The sequence below is a fragment of the Lycium barbarum genome, chromosome 3 (genome assembly GCF_019175385.1).
Source record: "Lycium barbarum isolate Lr01 chromosome 3, ASM1917538v2, whole genome shotgun sequence".
NCBI classification, from domain to species: Eukaryota; Viridiplantae; Streptophyta; class Magnoliopsida; order Solanales; family Solanaceae; genus Lycium; species Lycium barbarum.
The window spans coordinates 105,494,748-105,508,093 of NC_083339.1; the positions used below are offsets into that span (position 1 = coordinate 105,494,748).

At 36.3% G+C, this 13,346-nt stretch overlaps 1 protein-coding gene across 2 annotated transcripts; it reads right to left on the reverse strand.

Moving 5' to 3' along the window:
• Nucleotides 1–242: 242 nt before the first annotated feature.
• LOC132631707 (structural maintenance of chromosomes protein 2-1-like) lies at nucleotides 243–13,000 on the reverse strand. 2 transcript variants are annotated; one of them, XM_060347385.1, is made up of 21 exons: nucleotides 12,487–13,000; nucleotides 10,563–11,243; nucleotides 10,289–10,432; nucleotides 9,909–10,199; nucleotides 9,618–9,803; nucleotides 9,333–9,497; nucleotides 9,195–9,254; nucleotides 8,951–9,013; nucleotides 6,001–6,092; nucleotides 5,752–5,848; nucleotides 4,906–5,022; nucleotides 4,525–4,743; nucleotides 3,512–3,652; nucleotides 3,214–3,381; nucleotides 2,940–3,124; nucleotides 2,698–2,791; nucleotides 2,539–2,627; nucleotides 2,172–2,397; nucleotides 1,085–1,159; nucleotides 691–819; nucleotides 243–572 (listed from the first exon to the last, which is right to left on the reverse strand). In XM_060347385.1, the coding sequence occupies exons 1-20, from the start codon at nucleotides 12,802–12,804 to the stop codon at nucleotides 703–705; spliced, it is 3,528 nt and encodes a 1,175-aa protein (XP_060203368.1). In that variant the 5' UTR covers nucleotides 12,805–13,000; the 3' UTR covers nucleotides 243–572; nucleotides 691–702. The 2 variants fall into 2 exon arrangements, with proteins under 2 accessions (XP_060203368.1, XP_060203369.1); XM_060347386.1 differs by having other exon boundaries at nucleotides 654–819.
• Between the last annotated feature and the right edge of the window lie 346 nt (nucleotides 13,001–13,346).

Here is a 13,346-nt window from a genome sequence, read left to right on the forward strand (position 1 = left end):
CGAACCTATGTCACAACTCAAATGATTATATAGGTCTAGTTCATGCCTCTGGTATTCTGCCACTGCAACATCATTCTCAGGTAGGGAATCTGAAAACTTATTTCCTATAGCCTCTGCTAAAGCTGACCATACAACAGATGCCAGTTTACCCTTAAAAGACGTACTCAGTGGTTTCTTTGCTAGGAAGTTTGCAGCAACTAACCTACAAACAACTAAATTACCTCATAACACTTTCATGACCAGATACAATACTACAATTGACTTCTAATTTCTGCAAGCTAATTATGCTGCAATATTCCAAGGCGTAGAGCATGTGTGCATTTTGATAGCACTAGCATGTTATGCTCAAGTCACAACGAGGAGTTATGGGCTTACTGCACCAAGCTAATAGTTCTTACACAAATAAAATGCCCCCGGCAAAATTAAATAATACAGAAATAAGCCAAAAAGTAGTCGCAGATGCTACTTATGCAGGAAAAGGAAGGTGTTAGACAAGATAATTAGAATGTATTGGGGTGAGATTTACTACACATTGGAGGGAAACCAGAACTTATACACATGCCCCCGAGCATCTGCAAATAAAGTGCAGAAACATATAAGAGCAAATAGGAGCATTTATACATCATAAAGAGAACTTTGAACAGAAACCTAACATGAAACTGAATTTACTGCAAGCAAAATTACAGTCACCATTTCGTGAAATCACTTGTTTTTAGCTGCAACTGTTCTCTGCACTGTTGAGACGCCATCCACAAATTTTGTTCGGAAGAGAACATTGGCATTGTTAAACATACCCTCTTTCAAGGATACAACAATAAACTGCAGAATCCAAAATAACAAAATCAAAAAATGAAGGTTAGCAAAAGCTGCACAACAGTTCACATTTTTCATCCGACAACTATTTATGCCGGAGTTCTCTTCAATTGTTAGCCACTAGATAATCATGTTATGAACATTCACAACTGTAAAACAATTAACTTTTCTAGAAAAGTCACTGACGTTATTTGTTCCTCTCCAGACCAAAAAAATTTCTCAAAAGATCACATAGCATATGTCAAAATTCAATCATGATAAACTAGTGAACCTGAGAATGTGGAAAATGACTCTTGATCATTCTTCCGATGTTCTGTGTGTGACTTAAGTCAAGAGCTGCATCAACCTGCCAAGCAACACAGGTGAAAGATGCAAATTACTAACAAAGTTTGTAGGTAGGTAAGAAAGAATCGGTCATAAGGTTCGGCAAATCTAATTATCAATAGATCAATATTGATTATGCATATTTAAAATTCAGTACATAAATATGCAGTTCTTAAAATTTCAAGTGAATAGGTCATGCAGATGGACTTCAAAGGAAACTTCATTTTACCGCAGTCTCTAGCCTTAAATACTAACTCCATCCCACTTTTATGTGACACCATTTGACAGGTACAAAGGAGGAGATGCTGATTTAACTTTTTGTATAATAGCAGTAGTGGTGGAAGAAAATTTTCAGGTTATTCATGGAATATTCGACAGAGTAAATATCAAATTAAATATGTATTTTGTTGTAGCAACAGCAACTATGCCTCAATCTCAAACAAGTTGATGTTAGCTATTAGAATCCTCACTGCCCATGTCAGAGAGGGTGAATTCAAAATTTTGGAATTTTTGGAAGTTATGTGGAATAATATTATTAATAGACCGGTATCAAGTACTTCGAATGTTCCAGTGGAACTATGAATTTCTAGTTTGATAAACATCAAATATTATCTCAAATATAGAACGGATGGATGACAACACATGCCTTATGAGCCAACCTTGTCAATCTTAGCTTCTTCTGCTCTATGCTTCTTGCAATTAAAAATATACAAGAGGAAAACGAATGAACATCACATTGGTGCTTTCAGTTGTTTTTTCAAATAAATGTTTCTATCACAGCAACAAAAGATGTTTTCCTACAATTCACAGATACAAATTCCTTCATTAATTGCATCATAATAGCCACTGGCCACTGCCATAAAACTACATAATGTACTCTGCCAAAATAGTAATATGCAGCACACACTTTAGGAATCTGGAGCTTGTCACTGACATTACTTAGCATCTTATGAGAAGTCATATGATTAATGATCAAATACTCTTTCTTCATTGAATAAATCTCAGAGCATGTTACTTTAAGAAATTCTCAGTACCTCGTCCAGGATATAAAGTGGGGCTGGCTTGAAAAGAAGCAAAGCCAGAATGAGAGAGAGTGCAAGTAGAGATCTCTGCCCACCACTAAGCTCAGATAATGATTGTTTCCAAACTGCTCCAAATGCAACACGAACCTCCAAGCCATCTAAGAAGCTACCTCCTTCAGGAGGTTCTAACTTTGCCATGGTACCAGGTAACAAAGTAGAAAATATGGATCCAAAATCTCTGAAGAGGTAGGAAATATCGAAGTGAAATTTTGTAGAATCTGAAGAATAATGTTTATTCTTCTTCCATTCAAGTACAAATATATGCCAAATTGGTAGATTTTATGACAGGTTACCATCACAGAATGAACGAATATGATACCTGTTAACTTTTTCCCAAGTAACTTTAAGTGTTTCCTTCTTCTTCTCGTCAAGCTCTTCAATCACCTTTTTAATTTTTGATTTGTCATTCTGCAATAACACAGGATAAGTAAAATACATAACACAGCGGGAAAATATCTAGTTACATTATTATACCAACCTCAATAATGTTCTTCTTTGACATTAAGTCATTGTACTCGTCTTCAGCTTTTTCAAACATCGACATAACCTTCTTATTGACCCTTTTCTCAAGCCTTCAACATAAAATGGAAAGGTATAAGGAGAGATAAACATAGCATTGTGATTAGACAAAGCCCACATGCTAACTGCTGTTGTTTAGGAAGAAACAGAATGTTCTGCAACATTGCATAATATTTTTGAACTAAACTAGAAGATTCTCACCCTGACTGATCAGCTTGAAGCTTCTCAAAAGTTTCCCTTGCATTACGAGGATCACGAGATCCAAAATCATAATCAGTACCACTTCTTCCAAACAGTTGCTTCTCAGACGCAATCCAGGCATGTTTTTCTATTAATTTCTCAACTTTCAAGGAGCAATCTTTTTGGTCCATCTCCATGCGCTTCACCTGTAGCGAGGTTAGGATGAAAGAAGTTAGTTTCCCATAAAAGACATCAAGAAGAAGAACAAGCACACAACGGTAATCTGGCCGTAAACCTCATTTTCCATTCTCTTCTTCTCAAGATTGGTCTCGCTAATTTTATTCTGAAGTCGCTGCTGCTCCTTGAGAATACTTGAGATTTGAGAATCACATTCCTTCATCTTCAGACGAGCTGAGTTAAGTTCTGACTGGACCAGGCCTTGATTATCTTTCAAAGAAGCAACCTGCAAGAGAAAGTCAAGAAAACTCACAGAGAAAGTTAACAAAATCGCAAATAAATATTAATGTTCTTCATTTTAGTTTAGCAACAAAAGTAACTCTTCTGTTATGTGTATGTTTCTTTGCAAAAATCACCTTTGCCTTTTGGGAATCCACTTCAGATGCAACATCCTCAATCTGTTTGTTCAGAGAAACTAACTGACTCTCAAGGGATGCATGTTCCTGTTTGACAGCTTCCATCTCCATTATAAGTCTCTCCCTTTCATTGTCATGCCCCTTGAAGAATTAACAATCATGTCATTAGAAATTAACAGATCAGAAAATCTTCATTTGCAGCAGCCAAACTATGTATGACAGAGGTGTTAACAATGTGAAATAAAGTATGTCAGTCCTAGGAGAGCCTCATCCACTTGACTAAATTCCCAAATTGGTAAGGACATTAGTCATTTTCTTCGGCCATTCAGATGAAAATCATACTGTAGAAAACAAATCACAATAGGCTAATTAAAAGGCCTTCAGAACTAATAAACTGTAAACAAAGATACGTCTAGCGGGCGACAGATTCAGGAAATACCTCTGGGTGACATGAATGATATATATTGTCCCACTGCACTATTTTAACTCAGTATGACATTTCAAAATTTTCAGATATACATTAGCATTCATTATCTTCTGTTCAATTTCTATTATTTTCTCACTAAGAAGAGGCGAATGGAGCAACATCAATAACAAGGATTCATATAGCCGAACCCAGCTAGATTGGGTTTGAGGCACGTTGTTGTAAGAAGCTGGAGAATGCTTAGGTGCTACAAGAACTTTAATTCTACAAGCAATACAAAGCATAAAATTAAAACCATAAACCTATCAATCGTCATAAAGTAGCAACAAAGTGACAAAAAAAAGATTGTGATGCTGAGAGGTTGGTTACTTGAGTTTGAGGACTGTAACTTTCCAATCATTAGCTTTCTAGTTATTTTCTTTATCAGTTATATTTTTAACATAATAAAGACTACTAAGAGGATAAGAGAAACCAAGAAGTGGTGCTATTGTTTTAATATGGACATTCATAACAGAAATCATTCTAGCAATTTACTCCTAGTGCTTATCACTTCCGCAAGTGCTGGAAAGTGGAAACATCAAAAACCTACCTTTAGGTCCTTCAGTGCAGACTGCATCTGACTTTTTATAGTCTTAACCTTTTTTTCTAGATCTTTCAGTCTGGTCTCCCTATTACCAGCATGATCACGAATTGACTTTTCAAGACATGATACTTTGGCCAGACAGCTTTCGTAGACAAGTTTTTTCTCTTCGACGCCAGATTTTGCTTCTCCAAGCTCCTGCTCTATCTTTTTTACAAGTTCACCAAGCTACAGGCACAATAAAAAATGCAAGAGATTACAAGCATCAATACGCTTATCGTTGAAGGGGAAATAGAGAAGTCCATACAAGATATAACAAAATGCCAAGGAAAAAGAAATATCACTCTCCATCTATTAAAGAATGTCACTGAATAGAATAAGGTGGACAACCTTGTGATGCTCATTTTGTTCAGCCCTGCTCTGGGACAATGACAGATCATATGATGCAAGTTCCAACTGAGCCTTCAGGTCTTTGAATTTTCTTTGAAGGGGAATGAGCTGATTAATCTGAATAGCACAAACAACAGAAGTCAAGTCCACAAATGAACCAAATATGGCCCAACTTATCCCCTATAAAAATTTAAAAAAAGATTAAGGGTCAGATGATGGATCTCAAGCTTGTATCCGGTATTTGATTCTACGCTGCCAGACAGATCACTAAAAAGAATCGCCATATATGATACAGTTATTGAAACTTACTTTGTCACATACTGTCCAGCTAGTTCTTTATTAAGGGGATTGAAGCAATAGCTAATGAAAAAAGATGGCAAGTGTTTCACATTGAATGAAGAATGGGATAGTCTCCTTATATGGTCTTGGGCAATCCTCACCTCATGAGCTGGCTCTTGGAGTTGAGTTAGGTCCAAGGTCCATTTCTTAACCTGATATCAGAGCGAAACCCATCCTCTCTATCTTTTCTTGGTTTACCCCAAGTTGGATCCTCATATTATGTTGTCCACATTAAACAAGCCCAGGGTGTTAAGTGGTCCACATTTGTTGATGAATGGACTGCTATCTCCTTATATGATTTAGGCAATCCTCATTTTAAGAACTAGCTTTTGGAGTTGAATTAGGCCCAACATCCATTTTATTAATTGAAACTAACGAACTACACGGCTACCCAACATCATGTCCTTGAAATTCACCTAAATTCTGACTTATCCCTTTCCCCAACCCAAAAGTATGTATGACTACTTTCTGGTGTGCACATGATAGGAAGAATATAGATTGACCAACCTTGGCATCGATTTCGGAAAGACGCTTTTGATGAAATGAAAGTTTTGATTCTGCCTCTGCCAAAGCATGAAGTTGTCTCAATAAATCACCACCGCCCCTGGAAAAAAGTTTTTGGTGCATTTGAAATTTCACATGTCATCATGAAATGTATAGTACTACAGTCCTCAAAACATTAGAGATATTTGGATGTTATTTCCATTAAAAAAAAAAAAAAAAAATTACCATATGAAGCAGCAGATGATCGCTTACCTTCGACTACCACCAGTTAAAAGTCCACTAGGCTGAAAAATATCACCTTCAAGTGTCACGCTGGGTATTCCAACTTCCCGACTAAAAGCAACCTATAATTCATTTAATAAAATACAGATCAGATGGCAGGGAGTACCATGAAGGTGTACTAAAACAAGTTCTGCGCAACTCATTGCATAAAGCTAATAAAGTCTTTTTATAGAGAAAAAGGCCCGAAATACTCCATCATATTTGGGCTAAGATTGAAGTTAATCCTTATTCTTTCACATGGAGTACTAAAACTCCTCCTTATTTGTTGAACTGGTGCTCTTTAGCTTCTCCCCTAATCAACTTGCAGCACTCCAGCAATTTGGTGTCGCATGAGCAGGATGTGACTAGAATATAATTAAGGACTTCAGAGGAAAAAAAGAAAAGAACTATCATATACAGAACTTCAAGAAATTAAACTTAAAGCTTACTTACTTTTTTTTTCTTTTCTATTTCTGCGATGAAAATCATGGAAAAAATAGGATGATTGGAAAAAAAGAAAAACTAATAATCTCCTCTCCTTTGTTGTTATGAGCCACGTAATTAGTATAATATTTATACTTTTTCAAGCTCTAGATTAGGTAATGATCGTTCTTTTCTTTTCTTTTCTATAGTGTGAAGAACAAACCCACGATTCCACCTTATTGTCACCTCTGTTTTTTTACGTTTTCCGGCACTTCATCGCCATGAAAATTGAAGAAGCCAATACATAATCGACACAACTTGCATTTCCAGCTGCTTGTTCTGGAGAAATGAAATTTGAAAGTTCACTCATAGAGGATTTGAAATTTCCAAATCGTGATTACGCATAACGTGTTGTTCTAAAAAAACTACCAATTTTTAGTTGTGAGATGTTGATTGCATTTCAAAGTTCTTGGTCTTTAGAACCAAGAATGTGTGAATTCCCAAGAGGATATTTCGGAGTGGATTGAAGAAGTGATGCAAAAATTAGGTTTTGTTAGAATTTTGACCAGCAAGTGAGCTGGAATCTATTAAAAGTTAACTGTTAGCTAAGGGAGAACTAAAAATGGACCTATTTTGCAAACAAGAAGACTACTAGTACTCCATGTGAAAGAATAGGAACAATTTTGAGTCCAAAACCAAATATGAGGGGCAAATTTGGGCCATTTCTCGCATTGTATACAATTGCATAGTGCCCCAATTTTAATATGCTAGGGTCATCCTTTTTTTCTTCTTTTTTCAGGTTATCAGTCCACCATCCCTGCTATGTTACCAGGCATAGTTTGACCAAATACATAACTCAACAAATACAATCTGAATAGATAAATACATTTGACTTTTGAGAGTTGCAAGACATGCTAGGCGTATGGATGAACTTTTAGTTTAGATGAAAAAAATCATATAGATATTGAGATCTCAGCTTCTGTTCATCTATATTTATGATGATATTATGATTATCAAAAAAAAAAAAAATGATGATATTATGTGATACAAGCTACTGTAATGTTCCACAACCACTAACAGCACAACCAGAAAACAGGATTCTGATGTAAAACCAAAAGTGTTCAATCAGGCAGAACCTGTTAACAATCAGAATTTAGTGTATTGGACAAAGATTCCATAAAAACCTTGTCCCTCCTAACAAGCAAATTCAAACCAACAAGCCTAATCAGCCAGCAAGAAAATAAGAAAAGAAAACTGAACAGAACCCTTAACTGAAAATAAAAGCATTCCCCTGGGCACTGACATTGTGTAAAATAACAATGCAAGAAGCGCTTCTTTATAGGAGGTTTAAATTATATACAATATGGATGCCTTCTACTTACAAGGTAAGTAATGTTTGCTACTAAATACAAAGTATTTATGGTGCAAATATTTTCCTACTTAAATTTTCAATTAAATTTCCTACTTAAGCGGCCACTCATCAGTGAACAAAAGCTACTTAAATCTCTACCAAGATCGTAGAGGCTTTGTTACTATGTCAAAATATAAGAGACTTTGATAGCATGAGATAAGAGAGAACACTTTCTGAATCTTAGCTTTTACTAACTTATTTGAGTAATAATGTGCAAGAAAAGCTCTTTATAGGAGTCTCGGATTACATATAATATCTCAAGCATTGTTATCAAAGGAAGCTCAAAAAAGAGCTAAGTGTCTACTGAACTTTTAAGTGCAACTAGCAACAAGTTTCAGTGAAAAAGGCACAGATTAAAGAAACAAAATAACTACACACGCATATAAATATACATATTGGGAGTATAGTTATATTTGTGTGTGTATTATGTAAGTGATTAAGTTCAAACAACAATCATATAAACTAAAGGATTCAAAAACTTCATTTTAATTGGAATATGAAGAAAACACCATGTCAATCGAGTTCAAAATTTGTTTTAAATTTCTAATTCAGATGTAACAGTGTAATTTCAAGTTTCTGATTCATAGTGACTAGCTTTCTTATATTAAACTTCTACTTATTCTCATCACTGACACATTCATCTTGCCAACTATATTATGTTTTCTTTGTTAAGAAAGAGTCAATGGGCATTGAAGTGTGCATTGCATCTGCGCTAAAACGCTGACTTAGAGAAAAGACGTGTCCAACTTGTGTAGCATCAAGCTTCAGGACTAACGCGCACCTCAACCAGCCCTTCAACAACATTAATGGCAAGCAGCAATTCTCTACTAATAACAAGGCAAGTAAATTTAACAAACTAAATTATTGAGTTCCTATGGTATTCTGAAAAATATTATGAAGTATTCTCTATATTTTCCACCTTAATTCAATAAATCAAGACATGTATAACATCATCAATTCTCTTAACTTCCAACAGATATGAAAAGTCAGTAGTACATAATTTTCTGCAGTCTTGTATACTTGTTAGCAGATTAAAAACACAAGGACAATGAGAAATACTATAATATAAAATTATCAACATTGCAAATATTACATTTGAAACCTTACCTCTCGTGCCGCATCAATAGTTTTGCAAACAAACGTTGAACCAAATACGTACTCCATTGCACTCTGTAATTGACACAGCACTGAAAATTAGGCACGAAACAGATGAATCCAAACTTTCCAAGTCAGAAACCAGAGGAGCCGAATCGATAATGAGATATCACAAACTTGGCATCATACTTAGAATTTTGTGTTATAAATCTGCAAACATCAGAAACAAAGAGTTACTGGCAGAGTAGAGGCATACTTTGAGTTCTTCATCATATCCAACTAGAGAAATTGCCACTTCAGCATTGCCCTTTCCGACCTGTAAAATAAACACTTGTGTTCTAATAAAAGCACCAACTAATGGCCTTTATATATCATGAAAATTGCAGCAACTTACCAGTCTAGCAGCAGCGTTTTGGTGTTTTGGTGGAACAGGATGAGTTTGAATTTTGTTTAAGGGTATAATAGTCACTCTCTTCCTAAGACCGCCCTTTTGTAGAAGTTGCTTTCCTGTATCTTCTGTGTCTACCACAATATTAAACAACTTCCCTCCAGCAGCTACCTGCAGAAGATTAATACTATAATGCCACAACCAACATACTACTCAGCTGTAGTAAAGCCTGACAGGATTAGACTATCAGACAACTAAAGAAAAATATCATAATAAATGTAATCCACAAACCTCTAGCGCAGTCATTGCAGAACTATCCTTCACTTTAATGAGTTTCGCAACTACACCTTTCACCTTTGATCTATTAAAATTCTTCACTGGGTCACTATATGTGAAGTCAATATTGGCCAGACGAGAGGAAAGAACACGTATTTCATCTCTTAACTTTTGTATAGCCTCTACTTCAATGGCACGATCCTGATTTAAGAGACAGCATCAATCAACAACAAGAAAAGCATAAACATTTTTTTTTAAATGTATGAATAGTTTGGATTTGAGGGGGCATCATCAAGAGAGACATACATTTTGTAATAAATCCATCTGCTCCTCTTTGTATGAAAGAGCTTCCAAAGCTTTCTGAAGTTTTTCCACTTGTTTCTTCCCATTGTTAAGCTCATTTTCCACTGCAGCAGCTTCTTCACGTTTTGATAATAGCTGAGTTTTCTTCCCTTTTAGCTCTTTTTCACAATGGTTTATTTTTGTTTGCAACTGTTTCAGTTCCGTTTCAGCATTTCCAACTTCTACTTTGGCGTCGGCTAGTTGTTCTTCGAGGCATTTCTCCTCATTCCCACTACTTTTACCAGCCAACACACCCTATAAGAGAATTGAGATCAGCTGATAGATATATGATAGGATTTAATAGGGATTGTGCAGTGATCCCCACAAAAATCTTGTACGCTCACCTGGTACTCCTTTTCATGCGCTTCAAGACTCATAGAAAGCTCCTCAGCCCTTTTCTTGACGTCTGATGCTCCTTCTTCAGCCTTTCTTACAGCAGCAGCCTTTTCTTCTGCGGATTGCTTCAATTCTTCGAGATTTTTTCCAATCTGCAACATCAGTTCATCATTTTTTATAATCCAAGGGACATAACAACAACGGAGCTTAAGAAAGTGAAATCTCTGGGAGGGAAAAGGGAGAATTAGGGAAAGGCAAGGCTGGAAAATATGAAGCTCTGACCTTCACACAATTCTTTTTCTCAGTCTTTAAAATATCCTCTTGATTTTTTAAGACAGATGTTTCCTTCACCAGATCACATGATAGAGCGTCAACCTTCTCAGTCAAAAGCTTTATCTCCCCACCCATGTTCGCGTCTTTCTCAGCTTGCAATTCTGATGCTCTCTTTTCCATTTCCTGTATCTCTTCGTGCATCTTACCCACATTACTATCAATGTCAGTTATCTTAGACTTCATACCTTCTAAACCTTGTACTGCATCAGCCATAATTTTTTCAGCTTGAACATACTCATAGGCAACGCAAAACCGTTTAAGTCTGTCCAATTCTGCATTTCCATTCGCCCATTGCATATACTGCATCCTCTCTTTCCTCAGCTTCTCCAAAGCAGGAAGAATTTCCTGATCTAAGAGCTTGTCAATCTCATCAACTTTACTTTGTTTCTTTTCAAGAGTTTTCAATGCAGCTTCTTTCTTTGTCTCGTACATTCTTGTACCAGCAGCTTCTTCAAGCATAGACAAGATTTCAGGAGGTTTCATGTTCAAGACTTTTGTAATGCGCCCTTGCATAATAAGAAAATGCGGATTGTTTACATTTAGCTGCACAGAGTGAAAAAGATTCTGAACCCGACTTGGCTGTGCAAGGTGCCCGTTGATCAAATATTTGTTCCTTCCACCAACCACAATCTGCACATATATGATCAATTAATAATTCACAATATAGTAACAAATAAAAGCAGATATTTAGAAAGGATGAGTAGAAAACGAATTTCAGTCTTTGACTGCATTGTATGACAAAGTAGTAATTGGTTTCAAATGGATTAGGAATTAAAAGATAAGGGGAAAAGCAAGATCCTTGGCTTTTCCATAAGTTAAAATCTAACCAATCAATTCCAAGTTGGATCTTGCTATCTTCTATTTAACATAGAAATACTACCTACTGACAGATATAATATAGTAAAAGTGACTCATTGTAGGAGTTTTCACCTATAACCATAGTTCTGCCTGATAAAGAGAGAGAAAAAGGGGGAATGACGGGTGGTTCATATTACAATGTGTATAATAGAAGCCCTAATATCCTGTAAACAACCCTGTAATAAGTCATGTGATCGAGCTGCCTGCCTTTACATTATCTGAAATTCACTAAACAAGAACAAATAATAAAAGAAGTGCATCCATTCTTTTTGCAATCAAGATACAAGCTCAATCTTTGGTTTGCACCAATTGAAAAACTGTTTATTTCTGCTTGATATCTCCAGGGAACTCTTTCAACAATAAGGGTGTGTTTGATACATTTTCTGGAAAATGTTTCCCAATTTTCCCATGTTTGGTTGGTCAAAATTTTTGAAAAACATTTTCTCTAGAAAAACAAGTTCCTTAAAATGAGGAAAACGACTTCCCTAGTGGAAGTAGGGAAACCAAGTTCCATAAGGATCATTCCACACTAACTGTCTAATACCCACCCTCCCAACACACCCCTCCCCCCACCTCCAAACCCCATAGCCCCCATCCCCACCACCCCCACACGCCTAGCCCCCATGCCAACCTCAATAGTGTCTGCCTAGATTATATACAGATGTTTTCGGAAACAGCATCTCTACCTTCCAAGGTAGGGGTAAGGTCTGGGTACACTCTACCCTCCCCAAACTCCACTACCGGGTATGTTGTTGATGTTTTTGTCATAGTATTTTCTGCTTACTTAAGCACTAGAAAATAAATAAGAGATACACCTTCATGTCACATATACCCTAAGTATTCATAATCAGCCACATATACTAACCCAATACCATTCTAAAGGCAAAATTTTGAACCCCTTTAGCTAATTGAAACATCTGGTTCAACTTCAAAATGAAGATTTTCACAATGATGAACCCCATTTAGCTAATTATACATATTTTCCCGAAACAGAATAAAAGAAAATGTATTGCACCTGACGGGTAACAGTAATCTCAGAACAATCTTCATATCCCAAAGGACTTCGACTACGATCCGAATTATCAAACACAACGGACACCGTAGCTTTAGTAATCCCAGCTTGGCCTTGCTTATACACTAACTCCTGTAGATTAGAAGCCCTAACCTGTTGCAAATTGGTAATCCCTAAAACAAAGCAAATTGAGTCCAAAATGTTGGATTTACCAGACCCGTTCAAACCGGTTATGGCATTGAAAAACGGGTCGAAACCCGAGACGACCGTTCTTGTTGCATAGGATTTGAACCCTTCTAAGCAAATTTCTTTGATATGCATGGTTGGTTACTGAGAGAAAATCAAAACCCTAGAAATGAAAGTAAAAAAGAGGGCTTTGGAGGTCAAAACCCAAGAAATTGGTCTAAAGGGCGAAGTTTTTTTGTTTGAAAATGTGGAATTATAAATCTAGCCTATTTGGGGGGCTTTTTGGACTGTGTATTTAGGCGGGAAAATGGAGATTTCAATGCCTTTCTGTTTTTGAATTTAGGGGTTGCTGCTTTTTGTTTTCAAATTTAATTCTATTCTATCGGGTGGACTGATTTTGGGCCTAGGGATCGGCTTTTCCAGGTGGGCAATTTGTGCGATTGTCCTTATTCGGGGATGCTCTTTAATTTTTATCCCTCAAATTGATGGTCTTTAATTTTTGTCCTTCGCTAGAATCCTTTGGTTTCGAATTTGAATCCCCGCTCAGTCAAAAATTTTAAAAATAAATCTCAAGGTAGAGTTTGGTTTCGCAAGGCAGATATTTTGAGTTTTGCTACCTTCGAATAGAGTTTTGCCTTCAGGCATAAGCCAAACTCCCCCTTAAGGCAGAGTTTTGC

Bases quoted from the DNA above. Each gene is read 5' to 3' on its own strand.
- LOC132631707 (XM_060347385.1), bottom strand. From the start codon at position 12,804: ATGCATATCAAAGAAATTTGCTTAGAAGGGTTCAAATCCTATGCAACA. The intron at 5,023-5,751 runs GTTGGTCAATCT...TGTGCTATTCAG, and splicing joins TTTCCGAAATCGATGCCAAG to ATTAATCAGCTCATTCCCCT. The intron at 2,398-2,538 runs GTATCATATTCG...CTACCTCTTCAG, and splicing joins ACTTGGGAAAAAGTTAACAG to AGATTTTGGATCCATATTTT.